The following is a 24,254-nucleotide window of genomic DNA, read 5'->3' as shown; positions in this document are numbered from 1 at the left end:
GAGACAATTCGAATTTGTTCAATTTAGATTCCCGTAAAAGTTGGTGTTCATAGTTCACAGAATAACTCTTCATCTTAAGCACGATATTTTTTATATTGCCAATTTTTTTTATATCTTAAGTTACTTAATATTTATTATCATGTTCTTACCTAACCTAATTATGTCAAACAGACTGAATTTACCGATTATTTTAATTCAAAATTATAGATTTTGAGAAACCAAAAAATTTATCCACGGAACGTGATTTCGATGAATAATTCGTTGATGAATAATGAATTCCTTTCGATGAATAATGAATTTGGTAATTCTTTGAACTGTGGAATGGACACCTCCCCGTGTAAGTGGGTATCCAAAATGGCGCAGTAACATAAAAAGACTACAAAAATCCGGAAAAATGTCGGTGAAACAAAAAAATAATTTGACGGTGTTCCATCGAGGGTCCCTAAAAATCTACATACAGAAAACTTTGTATAGACACAATGCTAGAGATTTGTCTTTGCATGTGGATTCTCCAGGGTCCAGCCAGCCGGGACGTGATCCAATTTGGCAATTAATCTGACAGAGGATCCTAGGCCGTCATTTTGCTGACTCGGCCAATTCTTAATTATAATTCTATACTACTACGAGTATCATAGATATAGCAGGTCCAGCTTTTAACTTGATTGGGTTAAGGGCTCAAATAGACGTGGCTTTCGATGCAAAAGAACGTAAATATTGGATCGGTATAAAATTTATTAATGTTATGTAAATTCGTCCTCCTAATTTTTAATATATGTATAAGACCTATATTTGTTAATTGACGTCCTTGGAGAAAAGGCTGCGGTGAAGTTTGTTGCGCCGGCAGTAGACTTAGTTTAAGTAATTTTTTTGACGTCAATAAGTGATGTATATCATCCTAAATTGAATAAAGAATTTTGAATTTGAATTTGAATTTCTAAAAAAAAATACATTTCGCTAACAGATAAATTTTTTGCCGGTTCCAGACTATCCATGTTATATATAAACTAAATTAAAACTAAACTAAACTGTTCGCCAAACTTTGGCGGTCACACACAAGTTAGTAGCCATCCAGTGTGAAGGTTTCTTCACGATGTTTCCCGTTAACGAAAGCAAATGGTGGTCTATGAAAACTATGCATTAGTCAGATTGGTATACAAACCCATGTGGCACGAGTAGGATTCGAACCTGCGACCTTTCGATCCACAGGCGGGTTCGAGGCATCTAAACCATTACACCACCACAGCTTTCCAAATTTCACAAAAATAAAACCCAATATTCGTTACAACGCGGCAACATCTTTATGTTCATGAATAAAATCAACAACTCATCTCATTTAATGATACGCCACACTTAACAAGGGTAAAAATAGGGTGCAATAATCCATTAAACCCGACGCTATTATACAGGCTTGTGTTGAGCCGCTAAACCATAGTTAAATTAACCGCAGTAGTCTAATGACCCGACGGCAAAATGCGGTTAAAGATTTAACCAAAGGTCCGAACTATATCAGAGATTGTTTACAACTAAATTACAAATTGAGAACAGATTGAAATCTTGAATTTAGTTAAATATAATAAAACAAAGTATTCTACCGCGTCTGTCTGTCTGTATTCGCGGTAAACTCAAAAATTACTGCACGGATTTCACCAACAGATTGTGTGATTCCGGAGGAGGGTTTATCTCTATTATTATTATTATGTTCTTACACGAGCGAAGCTGGGACGACCTGCTAGTTTGGTTAATAAAACAGATACCACATTTCTTTGAGCCTAGAAAGCAGCCTTCAATCGCGATTATAACTGCTGCTTTTCTATTTTGACGACCTCGGTGGCGCAGTGGTAAAGTGCTTGCCTCTGAACCGAGAGGTCCCGAGTTCGATCCCCGGTCGGGTCATGATGGAAAATGATCTTTTTCTGATTTACCCGGGTCTTGGATGTTTATCTATATATGTATATGTTATGAAATATAGTATCGTTGAATATCCCATAACACAAGTCTTGAACTTACTTTGGGGCTAGCTCAGTCTCGTGTAATTTGTCCATAAAATGTATTGATTTCAGCACGTTATTTATTATTATTGTATTTGCAATTTGTAAACAATGTATTTTCAAATATGTTGTTTTGTAGAAAAGGATTTTAAGACTTTTATTTGAACAAAGAAGTAGATAATGAGACGGTTGAGTTCAAAATACGGGTATAAGCGCCTTATGAAGTAGATACTTAAAGATTTACTCTCAGTGAAAAAAAGGTTTTGGTCGAAGTGGGTTTTGTTAGTGACACCCTTGGGCATTCTGAAGCAGAAACTGATGGGTGAATGGGTAGGTATATTGGTCTAAAGAATCAAGCTGAAAATTTTACTGTATAGATAAAATAAATAGACAGATAAAACGTTTATTCATTACAAACGCCCAATAATATTGACACAAGTTTTACGCAAAAATAAAATAAACTATGATTATTATACCATGGGCGTCGAGTTACACAACTGTTGGCTCTGTCTACCTTAATATATATAAAGACGTGAAACTATGTAAATACCGTTTTAAAACTCGTTTACTCAACATGTGACTCCATTTATCTTGGACGTGAGAAACTGTACCTACACAAATTTGTCTAAGTTTTTTACAAATATAAGTTGATCAATGAACAAAACATAAATAACATTCTATCCGTATTGTTCTATCGTTCAGAGGGCTTGCATTTCACTTCTCACCATCGAATCGATTCGAAGTGAGACGCAGCGACCTGATCACATTGCAGTGTGGTTGTTGTTGCGTCACCCGCGCTAAGCACTTAGTACTATTAATATTAGTATGATTAAACGGAGAAAATCACCGAAAATTATTTTCTGTGATTTTCTCAGTTTAGTCATACCATTAGTCCTACCACTTATACCTACTTCGTATCTTCTCTTCTTCATAGTCGTATTCCTCATGGCTGAGGATCGTGGTCATTGCGTGGAATGAAACACACACAACAACTTTCTTGGCATTATTAATGGAGTGGTTTGCCATTGCCTTCTCCATTTCACACACAAGTAATAATAAATCAGTGTGCAGGTTTCCTCACGATGTTTCCTTTACCGGAAGCAAGTGGTGGTCTGTGAAAACTATCTATACATGAGTCAGATTGGTATACAAGCTCATGTGGTACGAGTAGCATTCGAACCAAAGACCTTTCGTTCCATAGGCGGGCGTCTTAACCATTATACCACCACCGATTTTTCTACGCACCGCTACTTTGTATAGCGTCTTATTATTCTATTTGTGTTGCACTACAGACATGAAAGGCACCTGACATGACTTTTACGACTACCAGCCTGCCATCTATTGATAATTTGGTCGCATACAGACTAGTGAACTAAATTGTCAACCAGTGTGCAGGTGTCTTCACGATGTCTGCCTTCACCGGAAGCAAGTGATGATCAATGTAAATTACTTGTATTCTATTGGCATTATTTATATTGGCATTCTGTATATTACATAAGTCAGATTGGTATCCGAACTCATATGGCACGAGTAAGATTCGAACTTGGAAACTTCCGATCACAAACTGACTTTATTAACCACTGCAATACCACCGATTCTTTCAATTATTGAGAGACTCTTGTTATATGTATATATAGATAAAGTGTTACATATAGAAGTTATCATCTTTGACATACGCAACAAAAGACACAGGAAACACAAAGTAAAAGCAAACAAAAGATAAATTTCTAAAACAAATGTGCCGAACAATCTTCCCGCCAAAAGATCAATATGATGACAGCTTTGGCTTGCCGCCGAGCAGTTTTCGCGTGATATACCATCGCTAGGCTTTTGCTTAGTAAGCCAAAATGGAAAATATTACTGGTATTTGTAACTAACTGCCTTGGCTCAATTTTATGACACGATATCACTTCGGAGTCGTGGCACCAGTCAACTTTGATGTTAACTTTGATTTGTGAAGATAAATAAATAAATAAATAAATATACTAGGACAAATCACACAAATTGAGCTAGCCCCAAAGTAAGTTCGAGACTTGTGTTATGGGATACTAACTCAACGATACTATATTTTATAACAAATACATATATAGATAAACATCTAAGACCCGGGCCAATCAGAAAAAGATCATTTTCCATCATGACCCGACCGGGGATCGAACCCGGGACCTCTCGGTTCAGTGGCAAGAATCTTACCACTGCGCCACCGAGGTCGTCAAATAAACGCAAGAATCTCATTTTATCTAAACAAGCGACGGCGGGGCGATTATTTGTATGTTGAGTGTACATATTTAAAAAATGCATTTATTATTTTTTTACGTATCATAAACTTATAACGTTTTTATCCAGGGACATTAATCCTTTTAATCCCAATAATTATAAATGCGAAAGTTTGTGAGGAGATGTTTGTATTACTCATTCACGCAAAGTCTACTTGACAGATTGTCATGAAATTTGGTACACGTGTAGAATATAATCTGGAATAACATATAGAGTACTTTTTATTCTGTAATTCCCGCGGAAGCGAAGCTCCGGCGCGCAACTAGTAGCCAAAAAGAGGTATCTTTGTCTCTATACTTTCAATGTCTATGAGTGCGATTTCTTACTCTGAGATAACATTATTATATTAGCAGTATAGCCTATATAATGAGTACTTTATAAAAAAAGGGACTTCAATATTTCTAATACTCAAAACCGTGAAAAAATCTTCCAAACAAAAATGTTTAGGCATGTGAAACTCTTCCATATTCTTTTTATTCGGTTAAATATAATAATATAAATATTTTATAAAATTTTCTATCGTCTTAATCCTATACTGAATATATAGGATATATATATATATAGTCCAAACATATATATATATATATATATGTATATGTAGTCCAAACAGATTAAGTATCTAATAATGATAAAAAGATTCCAATCATCAGCTTAATTTACTGTTTCCTGTCCACTCAATTCCGTAAAGAAAAACAAGTCGTTTTGTGTCAAGGGCGTATATTCAATTTTCTCTCTTTAGGCAATCTGAGCGACAATACAATCGTATCAGGACAGCCGTATGTCTGATAGAGTGCGCAAATATTTTTTTCTCTCTCTCTCTTAAAGCGTGTTCCTTGTTTAATTTGTGTTGTGACGTCTCGAAGCCCAGGGCTCGTTTAAAAGCCACACCGTCAAGTTTTGAAGATTCGGTTGGGATTTTACGGTTGGATACTCGCCTGATGACACTAATTTTATGGAAAAAAAATACTACCCCTTTGCTGCTAATTTACAATCTGTGTGTGAAATGCAGAAGGCAATGATAAACCACTTCATTAATAGCGTCAAGAATGTCGTTATTTGTGTTTCATTCCACGTAATGACCACGGCCCTGCATCCTCAGCCTCAAAATACACGACTTTGAAGAAGATTCTATAATAGAATAACCAATCTTGTAATTATTTTGGTACTTCGTACACATTGCATGCGTTTATATTAAGTAGGTAGGTACACATTAAAATTGGCTATGTAGTAAATTTGTCGCGTACGGTGCTTGCTCACGTTAATTAAGAAAGCCTTTGGCAGACTATTTTCCATACGTTCCCTTCCCCTTCACCTTCCCCCTTCCCCTATTTCGCCTGTGCCTTATTTATTCTATGACAATACCATCTCACTTTTCATATTTCTTATACAGGGTTACTGGTATCTAACGCATAACCTTTCAAAGGCACATAAGGTACATAGAGACTAAGACCTTTTGTTCGACGACTTTTGTCTAAACGTAATAAATCCAAAAAAAAAAACAATTTTTAGTTTTAATGTCGTTCCTATAATACGTTACCTCTATGTTCGATTCCGCTACATAACGCTACTGTACTGTCTCGTGTTGCTTGACTATTACATAGAGTTAAGATGTGTAGAATCGGAAATTAGGTAGATTGTTTTTTACATGAAAAAAATAAACTACGAATCACGAAAAGCCGTAAGAATAAAAGTTGCTTGTTTTGATGTATAACCCAAGTTGTCTTTAGGAAGTTTTGCGTTTGATACCATTATAATTTTCTCACACATTATATAAACGAAAAATCCAGTTTGAAAGGTAATAACAGCTGTGTAATTATAGAAAAATGATCATAAACAAAGCTCAACTTGATAAATTTTCTATACGCACAACATCGTAAAAACCACTACGTATTTTTAACCAAGTGGGATCGGCACAGCAAGATTTTTCTGTGTTCTTATGTCGCTAGTCACTTCAGCTTAATTTTTTCTATAACAAACAATTATTTGTTAGACAAATTAAAAAGAAACCCCGACTTTCAATATTCATTTTGCTACAACTTTTGAACGCGGCTGAACCGATTTTCATGAAACATGGCTAAGAATACTCGGGATAAAATTATTTATGACACAAAAAAAAAACTACACGAAAATCGCTTCATTCATTCATTCTTCCGTTTGGGAGCTACGATGACACAAGACAGATACACAGATACACTTAAACTAGACTCGTTAAACTTAGTCATATCGAAATAAACACTACGTTACGTTACGCTACGTTTTTTTCTTTTTTATTATGATGCATTTTCCTTACACTCTCTATCGATTTTAATGTTGTTAACACTATTTGGGAATCTTTATTAGATTAATAACACCCTACTTTTTGCGTCGGGGGTTAAAAATTACCTGCACTACCTCCCCTGACAAGCTCCTGAGTTGAAAATAATAACGTTAGCTTACCGTCGAGTAGCGTGATTAAAAAATGCCTCAACTAATTTCCGCCACGCCGCCAGAGGCGGTTATTAGTATGGAGTATAATATATAAGCCATATAATAAAAATACACTCTCAAAGGACTGGACTAGGTATATGTCGTGAACTTCTAATGTAATTTATTATTTCTAACGTGAAGATAAAAAATAATCTTTATCCTTCCATTATTATAAAGTCCACTGCGCCGCGTCTGTCTGTTCGCGATAAACTCACCATTCACGGTTTTCACCATTTGATAGTGTGATTCCCGAGGGAAAGTTTCAGTGTATAATTTTTTTTTTTCACCCGAGCGAAGCTGGGACGGGCCGCTAGTGTTGATTGACTGAGCGAGCGTTCCATTCGAACCGTTGGTCTGGATTTAGATGAAATTTAAAAGGTATGTAGCATCTGTCAATAGAATTTACAAGTTCGTGGGGCATCAAATAGGATAGGTCTAAGTTCGCGGCGAACAACTAGTAATAATTTATTTTAGAGTAGCTTTTTGCCCGCGGCTTTGACTGCGTAAATTTCTCACGGTAATAGTAGATGAAAGGTACCCTACATCCTTCTCCATACTTCTCTAACTACATGTATGCAAAAATAATATTGGTTGAGTAGATAAAGCGTTAAGAGGTAATAAACAAACAAACAAATAAACTTACTTTCACATTTATTATATTAGTTAATTAATATTTCGCCATAATTACTCAGAAACCATATGTTAACCAAAATTATTTAATAATTAGTGTTAGCCAAAGTTAACAACATATTATATTTCTTAACAAATTTTACGAACAAGTATGTGATTCCTATTAAGGCGAATAAGTTTTTTTTTTTACTTTACGTGACCATACCAGCACTAACGTCAGGTACGAGGCCAGTCGTGAAATCACAGTGACGCTAAACGTCACGCCAAGCTTCATAGCATTACAACCGCGATTATAACATGATACACGCGAGGATGAGAGGTTTTTTGTAATTTCGCACCATTTTTGGAAAAAAAAAACAGCTTTCATTCTCTCTTTTACGCCCCCCGTACTGTGGTCCACTGTACCTACGTCCCGTTTCACCCAATTATATCCCGCAGCCTCGGTGGCTCAAACGAGTTGACTTTGTAAATCGGAACGTAATTATACCACTTATTTGGACTGAGGTTAGAGTGGGTATGATTGTTGACACGTCTCAGGATTGGTTGCACCAGGCAAATTTTACGTTGAGTTTAACCCGCGCGCCGCTGATGTTTAGACGAAATTGAGTACCTACTTTTCTTTTTTTTTTTGACATGGCATAATTTTATAACATTTTTTTTTTTAAATTAGTAAAATTGAATGAATTTAAATATATAATAATAAAATTTATGAATTTAAATAGCGAAGTCTGTTTATTTGTTACCTCAGCTTTATCTACTAAAGCAATAATTTCGACATTATGCATACAATATGTAGTTAATAAGAGAACACATGGAAAAAACAACTGCTCCCATGAGGAATTAGGCGGAACGCGGGAGGAGCCGCGCTGAAATACTAGTTAAATAAACCAAGTCACAATACGAAATACCTACCTGAAATAACGAACACGCATAACAAAAATTGTACAAATGGGGCATTACCATATCAAATATGAAGAGTAATATGCTTTAATCCATCTACAATAGGTACATATTCGTGGATTTCATGTCAAAATAATTGATCATTAGTCATTGCATTTATTCAGTAATAATACACAAAAGATTCCAGATTCGGGGAATATATATCGCGTGCGTAACCAAACTGTCATTAGCTACAAAAGCTACCTTTGTTTATTAGGCGGGTTTTGAAAGCGAGTACACTACTGGTTGATTCGTCGAAAATAGGGTACCTATGTAATGACCAAATTAACAATTCTACGTCCCGTTTTACCGGTTTCTTCCTCACCCATTAAGCGTCGGAGCCCACAGTCTGTTTTCTTACATTCACTTATAAAAAATGGAGCATTTGAGATAGATAGTTACCTAATGCAGTATTCTTTATTATAATGTGTATAAAATATCAATATTTCTTTCGCGAGTCTACTGGAAGAAATTTCCATAGAAATAAGCAGTAACTTTGTGCTTAGTTCGTTATTTGTAAGTTTTTTATTTACACTGTTATGTTGTGTATATAAAAAAATGAAGAAATATAACAACCTATTATGTTGACTGACAATGGGAATAAAAAGACTTTGCACGTCTATAAAAACACCTATGTTTATGCAAAAATGCACCCAGCTTTTTTGCCGTTGCATTTAGAAAATTAAAAATAGCCGTTGATATGAACGTCGCAAAACTTTATAGTCCATAAAGCAGGATTATAGTGACAGGCTGGTCTGCGCTAAGCGTAAATATTTGGACACCGTACACACAGTGGGCGGGCGTAAATTTTGGTTAATTGAGTATCGACGAGTTTTGATTTTATTATTGTAAATAATACGCAAAGCAAAGCTAAACGATTTATATTTTGAATTATGTGTATGTATCTTGTGGTGACTAAGTTTTGTGTGTGAAATGTAGAAGGTAATGGCAGCAGTGAACGGAAAATGCGTAAAATAATAATAATAATAAAAAATACAACTTTATCAAAGAAATGACACCATATTATAAATACAAGCCACGGACCGTATTCGAGAACCGACAGCATAAACTCTATTGGGATAGAACCATCTTAACAGACCGAACCATTTACTACAATAGACCAGACATCACAATACACGACAAATAATCAGATACAGTATATCTTATTGATATAGCCATCCCAAACTCACATAATATACAAAAATCTATTTCAGATAAATTAAGCAAATACCAGGAACTTGCCATAGAACTTAAAGCACAATGGAGAGCACATACAGTCCATATAGTACCGATAGTTTTATCATCAATAGGGGTAATACCGAAATCACTTTCACAAAGCCTGAAAACATTAAATATCCCGATGTATATAGTTTATCTTTTACAGAAAGCCACCATTCTTAATACTTGCCGGATCACCAGAAAATTTCGATCTTCTTCCAGTGTTTCTGCTGGGTTTTCTATTTAAATTCTTGCTCCTATCGCTTGGCTAAGGCCCGCGTTAGTTGCTTATATTACCCTCTCTAAAGAGGAGAAAAATATACATAAAAATAATAATAATAATAAACTTTATCTACCCGAGACAAGTACATCGTTTCTTAGCCTAAAAAACTATTTTTTATTAATATTTTCGAAAAATTAAGCAAAAACGCAAAAATGGAAGTGTGACTCCTAGCATTAGGACTAAGCCTGTCTCGTGAGATCCATATGTCGTGGCAAGAAATAGTAAGTGGATGCTATTTTTTTTTTTGTTTAAATTACAACAAAATATTGCAAATACTTTACATTGACATTGTTAAATTATAAACAAAATACTTACATGCACCAATGATGTAGAAGAGTAATAAACGTACATTTCATTTGAAGACACGGCCAGATATACATACGTTTGAATAAATACTTAACATACTCGTGATTTGGTTAAAACAATGAACATACATTTGGGTGAAATCAAAATCAAAATCAAATCAAATCATTTATTCAGAAATTAGGCCTTCACAGGCACTTTTTCACGTCATATTCTAAATTAAATGATGTTTACCAAAGCTACAAACTACTAGCATTTCGGAACGACCACTGCTGAGAAGAAATGCCGAAAGAAACTCATTCAAACAGTGTTGGTCCCTATTATGCCAGAAGGGCAGAAATGATGATCATGAATAAAATAGCCTTGTTATAAAAGGAATAATATCGATTGCACCATGGAAAGTGTTGTATTTGTGGAGATTAATTGTATTTGTGTAGCTGCCTACATGAAGAAAAATCTAATTGCATAATAAATTACACGTTTGCTCCTTCTTGATTAATTACCAAAGTTTACGTCAGTGACGCGTCACAACGGTACAAAATAAAAATACAACAGACGCTTACATCTTTATTCGACTGCTCTCCATTTCTATGGCGTATACAGTAAACAATTTTTACTTTATTTTACGTCATAAATATAAAGAGATCACAATCTGATCTTTGAATGTTATTATCATTTGGTCAAACAACGAACTAGTCCTGATGAGAACACGTCCATTTCAGAATAGGTCTAACTGCCATTCAGTCGGTAGACTACCTAGTGATATCAAAACGTAGCTTATATAGCTTTGTTGTTTTATATAGGTTTGGTGCATCGTCGCGTGTAGCGTGTGGTGCAACGGAGCAATGGGGTGTTGCTCAAGGGCCATAAATAAAATATAAGTTTTATTTTCAATCGATAAGATCTTTAGACTTGAAAGGGCGACTTGAAATAAAATACTTCAATATTATTATCTCATGCGCGCTTAGTCGTCGTCTCGTCCCGCCCTCAGTATTAGTCGATAGTCCTTTTTTTCTTTAGTCTGTCAAGTTCATAGAGTCAGAATCAGTCTATAAAGAGGCTGAACGCCACGACATACATTTTCATATCGTAAATTGTACAGAATCTAGAAATTTCCATGAGAGCAAAGTCGCGTGGCTCAGCGTGATCATAAAGAAATACGTCTTTGATGACATAATTTGATTAAATAATATCTGACTACAGTGTTAGCTATAACGTACTCGAAAAGGAGAAAAAGGTGGTACATCTATAACGTTTTTATTTTTGTGGACGTCATTATTGTTCCTATAATCTTCTCAAGATTATGAGGATATTTTGGTCTAATTTGCCGCCTAATTACATGCTTACATCATAATTAATCCAGTAATATTTACTGACACGGCAACGTGGAAGTTCAAATTGGTTACAATAAAGATATTTTCTGGCTAAAATTAGAATCAACAGTAACATATAGGTTATTTGTTTATAAATAAGTTTTGCTAGTAATAGTAGAACTTAAAACAAATATTTTATTTTCGTGTAAATTTTCGGATTGTTATCCGTCCGTGACTTTGTTTGTGTTTTTACACGAAAATAAAATATTTGTTTTAAGTTCAAATAATAACTAAACCTTCGCTCGTTGGAGAGGCATTCTTAGAAAACTTTTTTATTGTCGCTTTTTTCAATTTGACACAGGCATAGAATAACGTGGATAATATTTACGTAAATATTATGCTATAATACAGAAATCACTTTTCTTTGCTCGGTATAATTTGATAAATATTCATTCAAAGGAATCTTTGCGGAGTAAATGCAAAATAATGTGTACTACTCCACCAAAACAATTAGGCACATGGCAAACATGGCGTCACTGTAGCTAGGGAGGGGAATATTCGAGACTCGCTGATACCTAGTATGAAACTGGTAAGTAACTATTGTGAATACAACTTAGTATGTGTATATTATAACTATACTTTATTTATTTTGGGAACAGAGAACTGTGTGTGCAAAGGAAATAATAAAACTCCTAATTGATTAAATGTACTTTATTTATTGGAATAATTTGAAAAATTGTTCTAATCAGAATCTAATTCTTCAATCCCTGACATTCTTTCAAAATCTGAATGTGATTCCAAATCACTGTCATCGCTGTCGTCATTTACATTTATGACTAACTCTCTTGCGTCTTCTAAACCTTGCTTTTCCCAGTACGCCTTCCGTAACCGGTCCACGTGATTAATTTCTTTTTTCCAATCGTCTTGCGTTATTGATTGTATGGCTTCCCTGGCTAGTTTTTCGATTTGTCTCTCTGACTGATCGACATTCTTGTCGGCGACTCTTTGTTTGACCAGGTTCCAAATGTACTCAATAGGATTGAGGTCACATTGATATGGTGGAAGTCTGAGGACTTCGTGACCGCTCTCCTCTAAAAGTTTGTCCACTAAATATTCTTTTTCCGGTCGGTTGCGAATTATAATATAATTCAACTCAGCCTTTGTCATTCGCGGGTCAAACGTAATGTTTCTCTCGCTCAGCCAATTCTGCATGTCTTGTTTACGAGCGGCCATAGTAGGAGGCTTATTTAATTGCTTGCTGTGGTAGGGCGCGTTGTCTATGACAACAATACTGTTAGGTGGCAAATTTGGAATTAGTTTTTCGGTTAACCATTTCGTGTAGTTTTCTGTGTCCATTTCGTCGTGGTAATCCCCTTTACTACTTTTACATTTGTATAATAAGTCTGCACCTTCGACGAACCCAGTCTCTCCTCCTGAAATACAAAGATATAAACATTAATAAACAGTGTAGTGACATGAACAATAGTTAAATTATTAAAGTAGAATATCACGTACGTGCAGAAATATTAATTATATGGAACCCTAATAAGACAGCTCATTGGGTATTACCTGCGTGAACGATTATCCAGCGTTGGCCAGCACTATCGTTTTTTCTTATGCCTGGGACCGTTTGACTTTGCCAACACTTGTTGACAGTGTAATGCGAGTGGACCCATGTTTCATCGGTAAAAATAACAGGTTTTTTTTCCGGGCCCAAGTCGTCGTTTTCTTTTAATCTTCTTAAGTAACGTGCACGCCACGCTGCTATTTCAGGTCTTTCTATGAGCACGTCTCGTTTTTTGGAGCACTTTTTGAATTTAAATCCCAAACTTTCTGTTATAATTTTTCGCAGGGTCTCTCTTTGACCAGGAAAGTTAAGATCTCTCTTAACAACGTTTAAAATTTTTTTCAATGTAGGCACTTCTTTGTACACGTCATAAAAGCTTTCAATTTTTGTTTTAATTGCACAAATCATGAAGTCATCAATTTCCAGCTTTTTCTTTTGTTTTCGCTTTTTCCCTGGAGTGGGTAATTTGACTGTCTCTGTTGGGGCTTCGCTTGACGTACCCGGCTGTGGTGAAAGCCTTAGTTTCTCCAAAACTTCTTTTTCCTCGTTTTTTATTCTGGCCAATGTGCGTCGACTAATGCCAGTAGCCGTACACACTCGCTTTTCCACTTGAGATATTGGAATAGCTATTCCATGCAACTTTTCTTCCTCAAAAAAATGTAATACTTTTAATATCATTGTCCTTTCGGACCCACGGATAGTTTTTTTCCTACCCATTATGAGGTTAACAAAAAATATCAACAACAAAAACAACACGGGACTTTTAAACAACACAGAATGAATTAATAACAATTATTTAACAAAAATTAACAACACAAACTCAACAAAAACCCAACTGACAACGAAAATTTTAGGAGGCGCGAAAGCACGTGGTGTAACTGCAGAGCGCGAGTACACGACTGCGCGTCACTAGGGAGAGCGCGGGGAGGTGAGACGAGGTACGGGCGCCGAAACCGCATTCCTGTCATGCGCCTAATTGTTTTGGTGGAGTAGTAGTTAAAAATTTTTTACAACCGCGTTTTTCACCAGCACACGTAACGTTAAAGGTGAGTTGCACGAGCCAACTTTAACGTTAACTTTAACCCGCGCACCGCAATATGGCGTAGATACTTCGCTTTATTTCTGCGCAGGTATAAGTTAACGTTAAAGTTGACTGGTACAACTCACTCATTAGAGATATAAACGTGACCGTGTGTTTATTTTTATATAAAACACTCGCATCACACGTGGTGGTGACGTAAGTATTGTATAGAAGCGGCCCTCCACAGAATCCTGAAAATTATTTTTAAAAAGAATAATGAGATGAAAAAACTCTGGAATCGAGCGGGAATCGAACCCGCGCCCCTGTCTATCCGTGACAGTGCTCTTGACCACTGAGCTATCGAGACCGTGCCAGTTCGGCTGAATTAATTCATCTCTTTGCGTCTTACGCCGACGTACGATATTTTTATTAGAAAGAGTAGGTACTATTAACTAATCAACTTACCCCACTATTACAATAGACAGATACAATGTTACAATGGATAGACAGGGGCGCGGGTTTAATTCCCGCTCGATTCCAGAGTTTTTTCATCTCATTATTCATTTCAAAAATTAGTTAAAACGTATGTGTGACATGTATAAGAAATCCATTTAAAATCCTGAAAATTATATACATACATATGAGCGGCTATATGTATTATGAACAGCGCTCCGTAAGATTCTGTAGTCTGCATCATTCTATTATTTTATCTTTATGTAATTAAAATTATGTGTGCGTTGTGTAGTACAGTCAACAGCACATCAAGTTACCCCGCATGAAACTCTATGGCGCGGTACAAAGCGGCGGCGTGCCAGCGTCACGGCACAAGATGAGTGGTACCATTTTGTAGCATATTTAATGTACCTTTGTAATATTATAGAATATATTTTTGTTTGTTTTTATTAATACTAGTGTAAGTTAGTTACTAACATCATATGGACCATGTCTGAAATAAATAATTTGAATTGAATTGACCAAAAATTTTGTTCATTTTCTGTGATGTATGTTAGTATATTATGAATAAATTTATTTCTATTTCTATATCAACGAATTTAATTCGGTTTGTGCTGTTGACTGTACAATAAAGAAAAAAAAATAAGTTTTTTTTTTAGCAAATACCTAACATGAACATACTATGCGAAAATATACAACACATATTTGTATTCTTTATTCCCAATAGACACATACAAAAACTTAATACAATAATGGACCTGGTCCAATCAGCCTTGGGGTAGAAGAAGAATGAAATAATAATACAAATTAAGTATTATTTTTTTCATTCTTCTTCGTGCCATTTCTACGAGGCTAATAATGTTATTAAAACATTATGCGGTAAATTTTTGTACTTGGGATTTTCTAGCCAATTTACTTTGAAAACATATAACCTTTTGCAGAATCACGTGATAAATGATGCAATTAATATATCGCTTAGTTAGAATGAAACCGACTTAACTCAAAAAATCTTTAAATTGACTTAAGGTCATCGAACGACTCTACACATCGTATTCTATCGCATAATGAATCAGAAACTGCCCCAACTGTGTTAGAAGAGTACGAACGCTCTATTTAGGTCGCTTTCTAACTGAGCGCCGAGGGCTCCTGGGTCGGAACGTCAACGCCTCTTTTGGTGATATTTCCGCAACCGCAAGCGCAACACGTTGACCGAACGCAAATAAAGTGACCGATTGACGCTTGAGACATTTTCATTCCAAAAAAGGGTAAGAATTAAATTGACCTAACAGGTTTTAACTCGTTATTCTTCCGAATATTGTCATAATATATACGACTTATTCGCACTTACGTCACTTTATTACTAAAATTGTTTTGTATGTCATGACTTAACGATAAATAAGACACTTTTCTACAAAACTTTTCTTATGTTCTTTGTCCTATTATGGATTAAATCACTTTTATATAAAAATTGCTATTGTTAATACCGTCCTTATAGGATTTCAGTCGATTTTATTCTAATAGTGGCATAAGCTTTTTATTTTAGGTCATAAGATTTTTTTTGTTATTCGTGAAAGATAAAACGGAGAACGCTCATGATTTTGGAAAATGATAGAAAAAGAAAGAATGTGGACGAAGAAGTAAATTAACAAAAGCAGCAGGTAAGCATACTTCGTTTTATATTTCCTGAAAATATTTAAGTTCCGGTTTTGTTTAGATTATCATTATGTCATTTTTCCTCACTGAAAGTCTTTTGTGAAACGTATTTTATGTGTTCTATCACTTTTACTGATATTGAGGATGTCGGTGTATTAAAATGTCGGTAAGTAGGTATACCTACTCATATGTGACTTGTCAAGGTTAGCGCGGGTTTAAGGTTGGTGGAAGTTGGAAGTAGAGTAAGCATAAAAACACGAATTGAATGGTTAATATTGAGAGCATAACATAATTTATTATTAACACATATTTTTGAGATTTGGTTTGCTGCTTTTGATGACATGCACTCTATTTTTTGCTATTTCAGGAAACACAATTTAATATAAAAAACATTTCCCCGAATGCGTCGTTTGATAAAAACACGCCAGTTCTTGAAAATCATGCATGAAGAACCTTACCGTTTGAATCTAATAGAGCCTGTAACTATTTATTTATTTAAGTATTTATTTTTAGAATGCGTTGCCAGAAATTATTAGAAGTATGTATAATACTAATTTAAACTATTTTTTCAAAATCGAAGATCATTAATCACCTCTGTAAACATTTTAGCTGAAGAATCTATCTGAGACTGAATACAATTATTAATCTGTACCACAAGTAACAGTTAGGAGTACCCTGTAATAGACTGGCAAAGACAATAGTGACTGCTTATCGTGCAGTAACACTTATCAATGAGCCTAAAAGGGACCCAGATAGTTATCTGGTGAGGTAAATAAAAGTACCACTTTTCGAAGTTTCTCTTTCTTAAACTCGATCGATTCTCTAGCTACAAATGAACCACCACTTCATTCCTCAGTTAACTTCTTAGCTATCCAAGAACCTAAACATATATACATATAAGCCATATGTATATATGTTTAGGTTCTTGGATCAGAATCATCAACAAGAACATTTCATCAGAATCATCAACAAGAACATAAGAATTCAGGAAGTGATTTTATTTCCCAGTCTTTAATATCAACTGATACAGAACCACAACCCTCGGTACCCTCGCAGCGGCTGCTCAGGACAGAATAAAAATAAATATATAACGTCATTTTATGCATTATATAATAGCGAAATTTCACATTGGGTCAATAATAAATAAATATCTTATTACTGGGCACACGCAAAATGAGGACGATAATGTTCACTCCCTCATTGAAAAATAAATAAAAAAAACTTAAAATCGGGCCCAATTTGTCCACCTTATCGATATATAAATATTATAAGCTTAATTAAGAGCTCTAAAAATTGGGACACCTCTCAAGGTTCAGCATTTTTCTTTAGCTATGAGCTATGATACTATGTTAGATTTGAAAGCTTTGCAAAACGAGTGGGGCTACAATTTCAATGAGGACAATGATGACAAGGAGCAGATTTTGTGGGGTGATGTAAAATACGCGTTTTAAGGTTTGTAAAAAATGAACCTTTTGTATTTTATTATAAGACCAGTTATACTGAAGACAAAAGACTAGCGCGTCAACATGAGAAACAAAAGGAAGAAGATGCCTTGTGTTGAAAGTGTTTCGAGAAAACTGAAGTTATCGGAAAATACAAGAAAAGGTCTTATGGAGTTAAGAAAAACATTAATACCTAATTATTATGTATATTATTATCACAATCTTAGGAATATTAGGTACTATGAGTTTATTTTGATACAAATTGTTACTGCTGTACAGGTGTAACATTACCTTCGATATAGCCGAAACCCATGTCATCTCCCTATTAATATGAACATTTTCCCCCAAGAATCCATACCTGGAGTCAATAGTTTCCGAGATAATGAAGTTGGATTGAATTTTTTTTTTTTCGCAAATTTATATAATTTATCATTTAACCGTCATTTCATCCAAATAAACCTCATAAAAATATTAAAGAATTCCCTATCTAAACTAACGCTAAAATGTAAAACGTGCAATGAACAGTGCCCTTCGCATTGCCGCATAGCGCTTTCACTATAGCGATACACACACACAAACTAACGGCTCATAGCTGATTCGTGCGTGAGCGATTGATACGATGCCGCAATGTTCACTTATTTTGATTATTTGTTATTATTTTTTATATTTTTTTTTTTTTTTCCCTGTCAAATGATTATTCTGAAGTGACTTTAACTGGGGTACCCTATGCATACCTAACGGCTATGACGGAGGTAGTGGTATACCTTGTATATGCCAAATGCAGGCAGGCAGAACTCTGAACAATACTATAAAATATGTTATTATTTCAATACAATAAATAACTTGAACACAATCTTGGGTTTTATTATTAAATAGTTTTTATCAAAATGACTTATTAGTAAACAACTTAATCTTATTTTAATACAAAAATGACATATTACTCAAAATGCCACACATAAATTTTAAGTTATTAAAATGAAACTGACCTAATTCATATTAAGTCAAACTCTTATAGAATAAGTTCGGTCAAAGGGTGACCTTATAGTGACTAGTTTTTGAAAATCGTTATTTTAAAATATTATTTATCAAAATAATTTGAAAAAAAGACAATTATTATCAAGCCTAATAGTTAATGAAACCATGTCAAACATAAAAAGACAATTAACATACTTCGTTTCAGAAATATACTTTAACTTATGAAAAAATTAATAAACATGAAATCTTATTTTGCGATTTCCCAAAAAGTTGAGATTTTGAATTAAGTCACTTTCGTTCTAAAGCAGCGATATATATATATATATATATGTATATATATATATATATATATATATATATATATATATATATATATATATATATATATATATATATATATATATATATATATATATATATATATATATATATATATATATATATATATATATATATAAATTATATATACTTCATGTAATTTTTAACATAAAAAGTATTTAGAATTTTTGCCGAACAAAAAACAATAGAGTGATTACTGTACTACGAAATAATCTTTTCCAATTTGTTTAAAGAAACGAAATTATCTGATTCCGTAAATGTAGAACTGTATGTATTTAAGAAACTATGTAATGTTATCGAAAGTAACTCATTTAATTTTATATTATTTTTATCTTTGACCAAAATGCGAGCTCCACAACATTTAGGTATTAAACAATATTTAGGTATTAGGTAATAAACAAACAAACACTATATTTTTTCTGCAATACTGTTGAAACAATGTCAGTTCATTGAACCGAGAGATCGACTGCGAAACTAATTAATGGGAAAAGACTTATTAACCTCAAAAGGGGACAAAAGGAAAGTTGCTAATTTTGAAGTTGAAAAATATTTATATTTGTTATTAAAAATCCATAATAGACAATCACAAAAGTAGTACTAGTATCTAAAGGTCATAGCATTGTACCGCACCGCTCCCACCCGGAAAGATGACGTTCATCGAAAAATGTGCTTTAAATCGTCGTCTGTAGACATATTTTACATTGACAACACGAGAGCTGGCAGTGAGCAGTCCGCTATTTTGTTGTCATTGTAAAGCAAGTCTACAGTGTACGCTTTAAAGCTCAATTTCCAATGAACGTCATCTTGCTATGCTATGTACCTGTCCTCTCCCAACTTTTACAACAGCCGAAAGCTCTCGGGAGCCATAAAAAGTCCCCGTACAAATATTTGCGCGTAACGTTTGCTAATGGCCCGATCCGGGGACACAAATGACTGTGTACGTCACAGTCAATAAGTTTTATAGGCTAAAAAACTGCATTTTTCCTATCATTATTCTAAGGCTAAACAGGTATTATTTGTATTTTTCTATAATTATTCTAAGGCCATTCAGGCAATACTGTATTTTTTATTTCATACAAAGGAAACTAAAACTAAACTAAATATATATAATATTTAAATCATTCATCATTTTGATATCACTTCTATACAGGTAAGACAACATTTTTAAGCTATTATCCATATACATACGAACAACTTATCGAACATCAAAGGTCAACCGGATCACTTCGTTGTACGTCTATCTGTCTGTTATGTTAGAAAGAAAGAAAGAAAACATTTATTTGCCAAAAACATGAGTACAAATAGTCATAATGAATTAGACCTACACGTTTTACCGAATATAGGTATGCAAATATAAATAAATAAAGAGGAGCATGCTATCCACTACAAATCCAAAACAAAAAAAGAATTATAATGTACTTATACTAGCCCTAAATTCTATCCGAGTCTATCATTAAAGAAATCATTTAAAGTATAATAACATTTATCAGTTAATAAAGACTTGAGGTGCTTTTTAAATAGATTTAAATTTAAGCTTTTATATTGATTTGGAATTTTGTTGTAAATTTTCGGTGCCATACATACTATGCTATTACCGAGAAGAAAAAATATTGACAGACACATAGGTGAAAGATGGTGCATTTTTTATAGTATAGTGCGGGTTGCCTGATGGTAAGCAAACACCGCAGCCCATGGACACCGGCCACCCGATACGGGTCTTCGGTACATTGCAGACTTTTTGAGGAAGCGATAGACTCTTTTCATGAAAGTCCCAATAATAATAAATATACTATTAGGTCAAATCACACAGATTGAGCTAGCTCTAAATTAAGTGTTCGAGACGTGTGTTATGGGATACTAAGTCAACGATACTATATTTTATAACAAATACATATATAGATAAACATCCAAGACCCGGGCCGATCAGAAAATGATCATTTTCCATCATGACCCGACAGGGTATCTAACCTAAGGGAAATCTCGGTTCAGAGGTATGTACTTTACCAATGCGCCACCAAGGTCGTCATGTGTCACCAATGTCTAAATTATAAGGAAAGCTAAGGGTATTTCATAGTTTAGTACAGCACAGGAAGCTGATGTTACGTGAAAATAAATAAATAAATATATTAGGACAAATCACACATATTGAGCTAGCCACAAAGTAAGTTCGAGACTTGTGTTATGGATACTAACTCAACGATACTATATTTTATAACATATACATATATAGATAAACATCCAAGACCGGGGCCAATCAGAAAAATATCATTTTCCATCATGACCCGACCGGGGTTGGAACCCGGGCCACTGAACCTCTCGGTTCAGTGGCAAGAACTTTACCACTGCGCCACCGAGGTCGTCAAAACTCTTTTCCATACAAATTATTTTATTCTCGTTTCATATAAAACATTTTTACTATTACACATTAACATATTATATTCTGTACAATAAACTTCATATACCTAAAGAAATAATACGATAAATACAATTTAGAACGTAGAATACATTTACAAAGTAATAAAATAATTAAGTTTGTCATGTCCGTCTGAGTATTGAGGGTCTCAAATAAACAAGCCTACTAAATTGGTCCATTTCAAAGGATTGTATTTTATGTGTTAAAAAAAATCCCGCATCCATTTGTGAGTTTACATGACAAATACGTTAAATTGAATTTTTTTTTTTTATTTTGGGAAACAAACAGTTGTGTAGGAAAACAATAAGTTGTTATTCAAATATTACAAAAACCAATCAAGATACAAATTTATCAAACAGAATTTAAAATATATTGCTTTATTTCATCTTTAGTTATACAAAATGTAATATATCTTTAAGTAATGTATTTTTTAGTATGTATATTATATTATGACTATACATACTAAAAAAAGTATTACTGTACTATACATTAGATATATTTTGTATAACTGAAATTTAAATAACGATGTACATATTACAATATATGTGTATTATATTATGACTATATAGTGTTATATGTATGTAGTTGTATAGTGTAGTCGTATGTACTGTATTATTTATATTAAAATATTGAACTGAATCGAACCGAACTGAACAGAGAGGTCCCGGGTTCGAACCCCGGTATGGGGTCATAATGGAAAATGATCTTTTTCTGATTGGCCCGGGTCTTGGATGTTTATCTATATATGTATATGTTATAAAATATAGTACCGTTTAGTTAGTATCCCATAACACAAGTCTCGAACTTACTTTAGAGCTATCTCAATGTGTGTGATTTGTCCCAATATATTTATTTATTTATATATTTTGTACACACATAGCGTACTATTTGCGTATCTATTTGACCCGAAGGTTGAAGTTGAAGTTGAAGTCCGCCTATTTTACTATTACAGATAGTATTCCTGTGTACTAAAGGTTAAATAAATAAACCATAAATAAAATCTTATATTTAGCTAGAGCTAGAGCCTCTAAAGAGATTTATACTAGCGGCCCGCCCCGGCTTTGCTCGGGTGAAACAATAATAAATTATACACTTAAACCTTCTATTGGTGAAAACCGTACAAGAATCTCCTTGGTAACTTTCAATTTTATCATGTTCAAACAGACAGACGAGTTTCTTTCTACACGAGTAGGTACAATTACATTTTGTTTAAGTTTCAGAGTTTGTTGTCAAAATTTTATAAAAATTTGACCCAACTCCGCATTTCTTACAGAACTGAAATTATCCGCCCAGTCAGCATCGGCTTCCGACGAAGAAATTACTCAATTGCTTTTTTTTTGTCTTTGTGCCAATCACCTGACGATAATAAATAAATAAATAAATCTTATTTTAATAAAATACCAGCCTTAGACTTCTATATGGCCTATGATAATATATGTCCCCATGTAAATCTTAAAAAACAGTCATTTTACAAGCTGTAATCAAATCTTGCAAGTTAGATTTCTCCTACTTCCAATTGTCCTATAGAGTTGAAATTTCCCAATTCGTTTCAGTTTCCATGACAATGCATATTGTCATGATAAGCATGACCTGATGGTGAAACCAGAATCGGCTCCCAACGAGGGAACTCCTCAACGGTTTACAACACGGACATGTTTTTTTTTAGCAGGCGTTAAATGCCAAAAGATCTCTACCACGACAATAATAGCTTATGACATTTTTGTAAAAACTTGTTATTTTTGTTATTAATATATGTATACAAATAAAATCTTATATTTAGCTAGATAGATTGGTACTAAAGAGATTTAAATATTTTATCATTAGATATTACTAGCGGCCCGCCCCGGCTTTGCTCGGGTGAAACAATAATAAATTCTACACTTAAACCTTTCTCATGAATCACGCTATCTATTGGTGAAAAACCGTACAAGAATCCGCTTGGCAACTTTCAAGTCGGCCATGCATTTGGTGATTATAGATTGTTCAAGTATCCTAAAATATGTATTTTAGGATACTTTAACAATCTATAATCACCAAAGGATTATTATATTCTAATACGGGGAAATTTCGTTGTCACTTTACAATTCTATCAATAATTTTCGATGGAGTTGTCTTATGGAGAATCGCAAATTCATATTTAAGATTTGTATCAACTTTTTATATGCCCGTACTGTTTATTTAAAATTGTAATAATAGTTTTTAATGCGTATAAAAATCGGTAATATGCTATGTGAGATAATGTCATAACCATATCAAAAAGGACATGGAATAATTAAGATAAAGCAAATAAATTTATTAAAACAAGTAATAAACTTGCATATAAATAATTAAATATTTAATGATAATACTTAAACCCTAAAACATCACTCGCTTTTCTGTACAGTTGTGTAAAAAACGCAATCGTATGTTTTCCATAACATAAAATATTTCCTTCTTATCACTGCATGACATTTTTCATAATTAAATATAACCACGACATATTAATAGGTATTTAATTTACAAGCACGATTATCGATAAACTGAGTAATAAAAAAAAATACTTACCATAGATAATAAAGGGTATTCCAAACCAAATCCGAGTGCGTAAAACCAAAGAGTTTATCACCAGTGCATACACTTCACATACGAACTTGGTACCGCACACGACCGTCGCGTAAGCCCGACGAGCGAACTCTGAAATTCTTCACCGTTCCAGGCCTTGCCCCTCGCCCCTCCATGATACTATTCGTGCTCCCCCATAAAAATATTTATTTGGCCACCGTATTGCGCCTTGCATAAATTGCGGTGTGTACTGTACAAAGCGAAATTGAAGCATAAATTACACATGTCTTGAACGCTACTTTAATATTTTTCAATTATTGCGCTTGAAATGGAATGTTTCCATGTATTTTCTCTGCCATTTTGGAATCGGAAATAAGGAAACAAAATATCAAAATTATGTATATTCTGTGCGTGCGTATTTGAAATCAAAACA

At 34.0% G+C, this 24,254-nt stretch overlaps 2 protein-coding genes and 1 long non-coding RNA gene across 3 annotated transcripts in view; 1 reads left to right on the top strand and 2 right to left on the bottom strand.

Moving 5' to 3' along the window:
* Positions 1–23,956, bottom strand: part of LOC128678672 (leucine-rich repeat-containing protein 24-like) — a 53,513-nt gene extending 29,557 nt beyond the window's left edge. Inside the window, exon 1 of the mRNA XM_053760388.2 lies at positions 23,825–23,956. The gene's annotated coding sequence lies outside the window, so the exon portion shown is untranslated. The remainder of the gene's footprint in view (positions 1–23,824) is intronic.
* LOC128678673 (uncharacterized) lies at positions 12,072–13,986 on the bottom strand. Its single transcript, XM_053760389.1, has 2 exons — positions 12,987–13,986; positions 12,072–12,850 (listed from the first exon to the last, which is right to left on the bottom strand). The coding sequence occupies exons 1-2, from the start codon at positions 13,699–13,701 to the stop codon at positions 12,159–12,161; spliced, it is 1,407 nt and encodes a 468-aa protein (XP_053616364.1). The 5' UTR covers positions 13,702–13,986; the 3' UTR covers positions 12,072–12,158.
* On the top strand, positions 15,943–18,847 carry LOC128678674 (uncharacterized). The gene is made up of 2 exons (XR_008405663.1): positions 15,943–16,116; positions 16,479–18,847. It is a non-coding gene; the product is annotated as an uncharacterized LOC128678674 (long non-coding RNA).
* Positions 23,957–24,254: the final 298 nt, after the last annotated feature.

The sequence above is a fragment of the Plodia interpunctella genome, chromosome 20, assembly GCF_027563975.2.
Source record: "Plodia interpunctella isolate USDA-ARS_2022_Savannah chromosome 20, ilPloInte3.2, whole genome shotgun sequence".
NCBI lineage: Eukaryota > Metazoa > Arthropoda > Insecta > Lepidoptera > Pyralidae > Plodia > Plodia interpunctella.
The sequence above is the reverse complement of the archived record's forward strand: the minus strand, read 5'-3'. Positions and strand labels throughout refer to the sequence as shown.

Bases quoted from the DNA above. Each gene is read 5' to 3' on its own strand.
- LOC128678673 (XM_053760389.1), bottom strand. From the start codon at position 13,701: ATGGGTAGGAAAAAAACTATCCGTGGGTCCGAAAGGACAATGATATTA. The intron at 12,851-12,986 runs GTAATACCCAAT...TTTGTATTTCAG, and splicing joins CTGGATAATCGTTCACGCAG to GAGGAGAGACTGGGTTCGTC.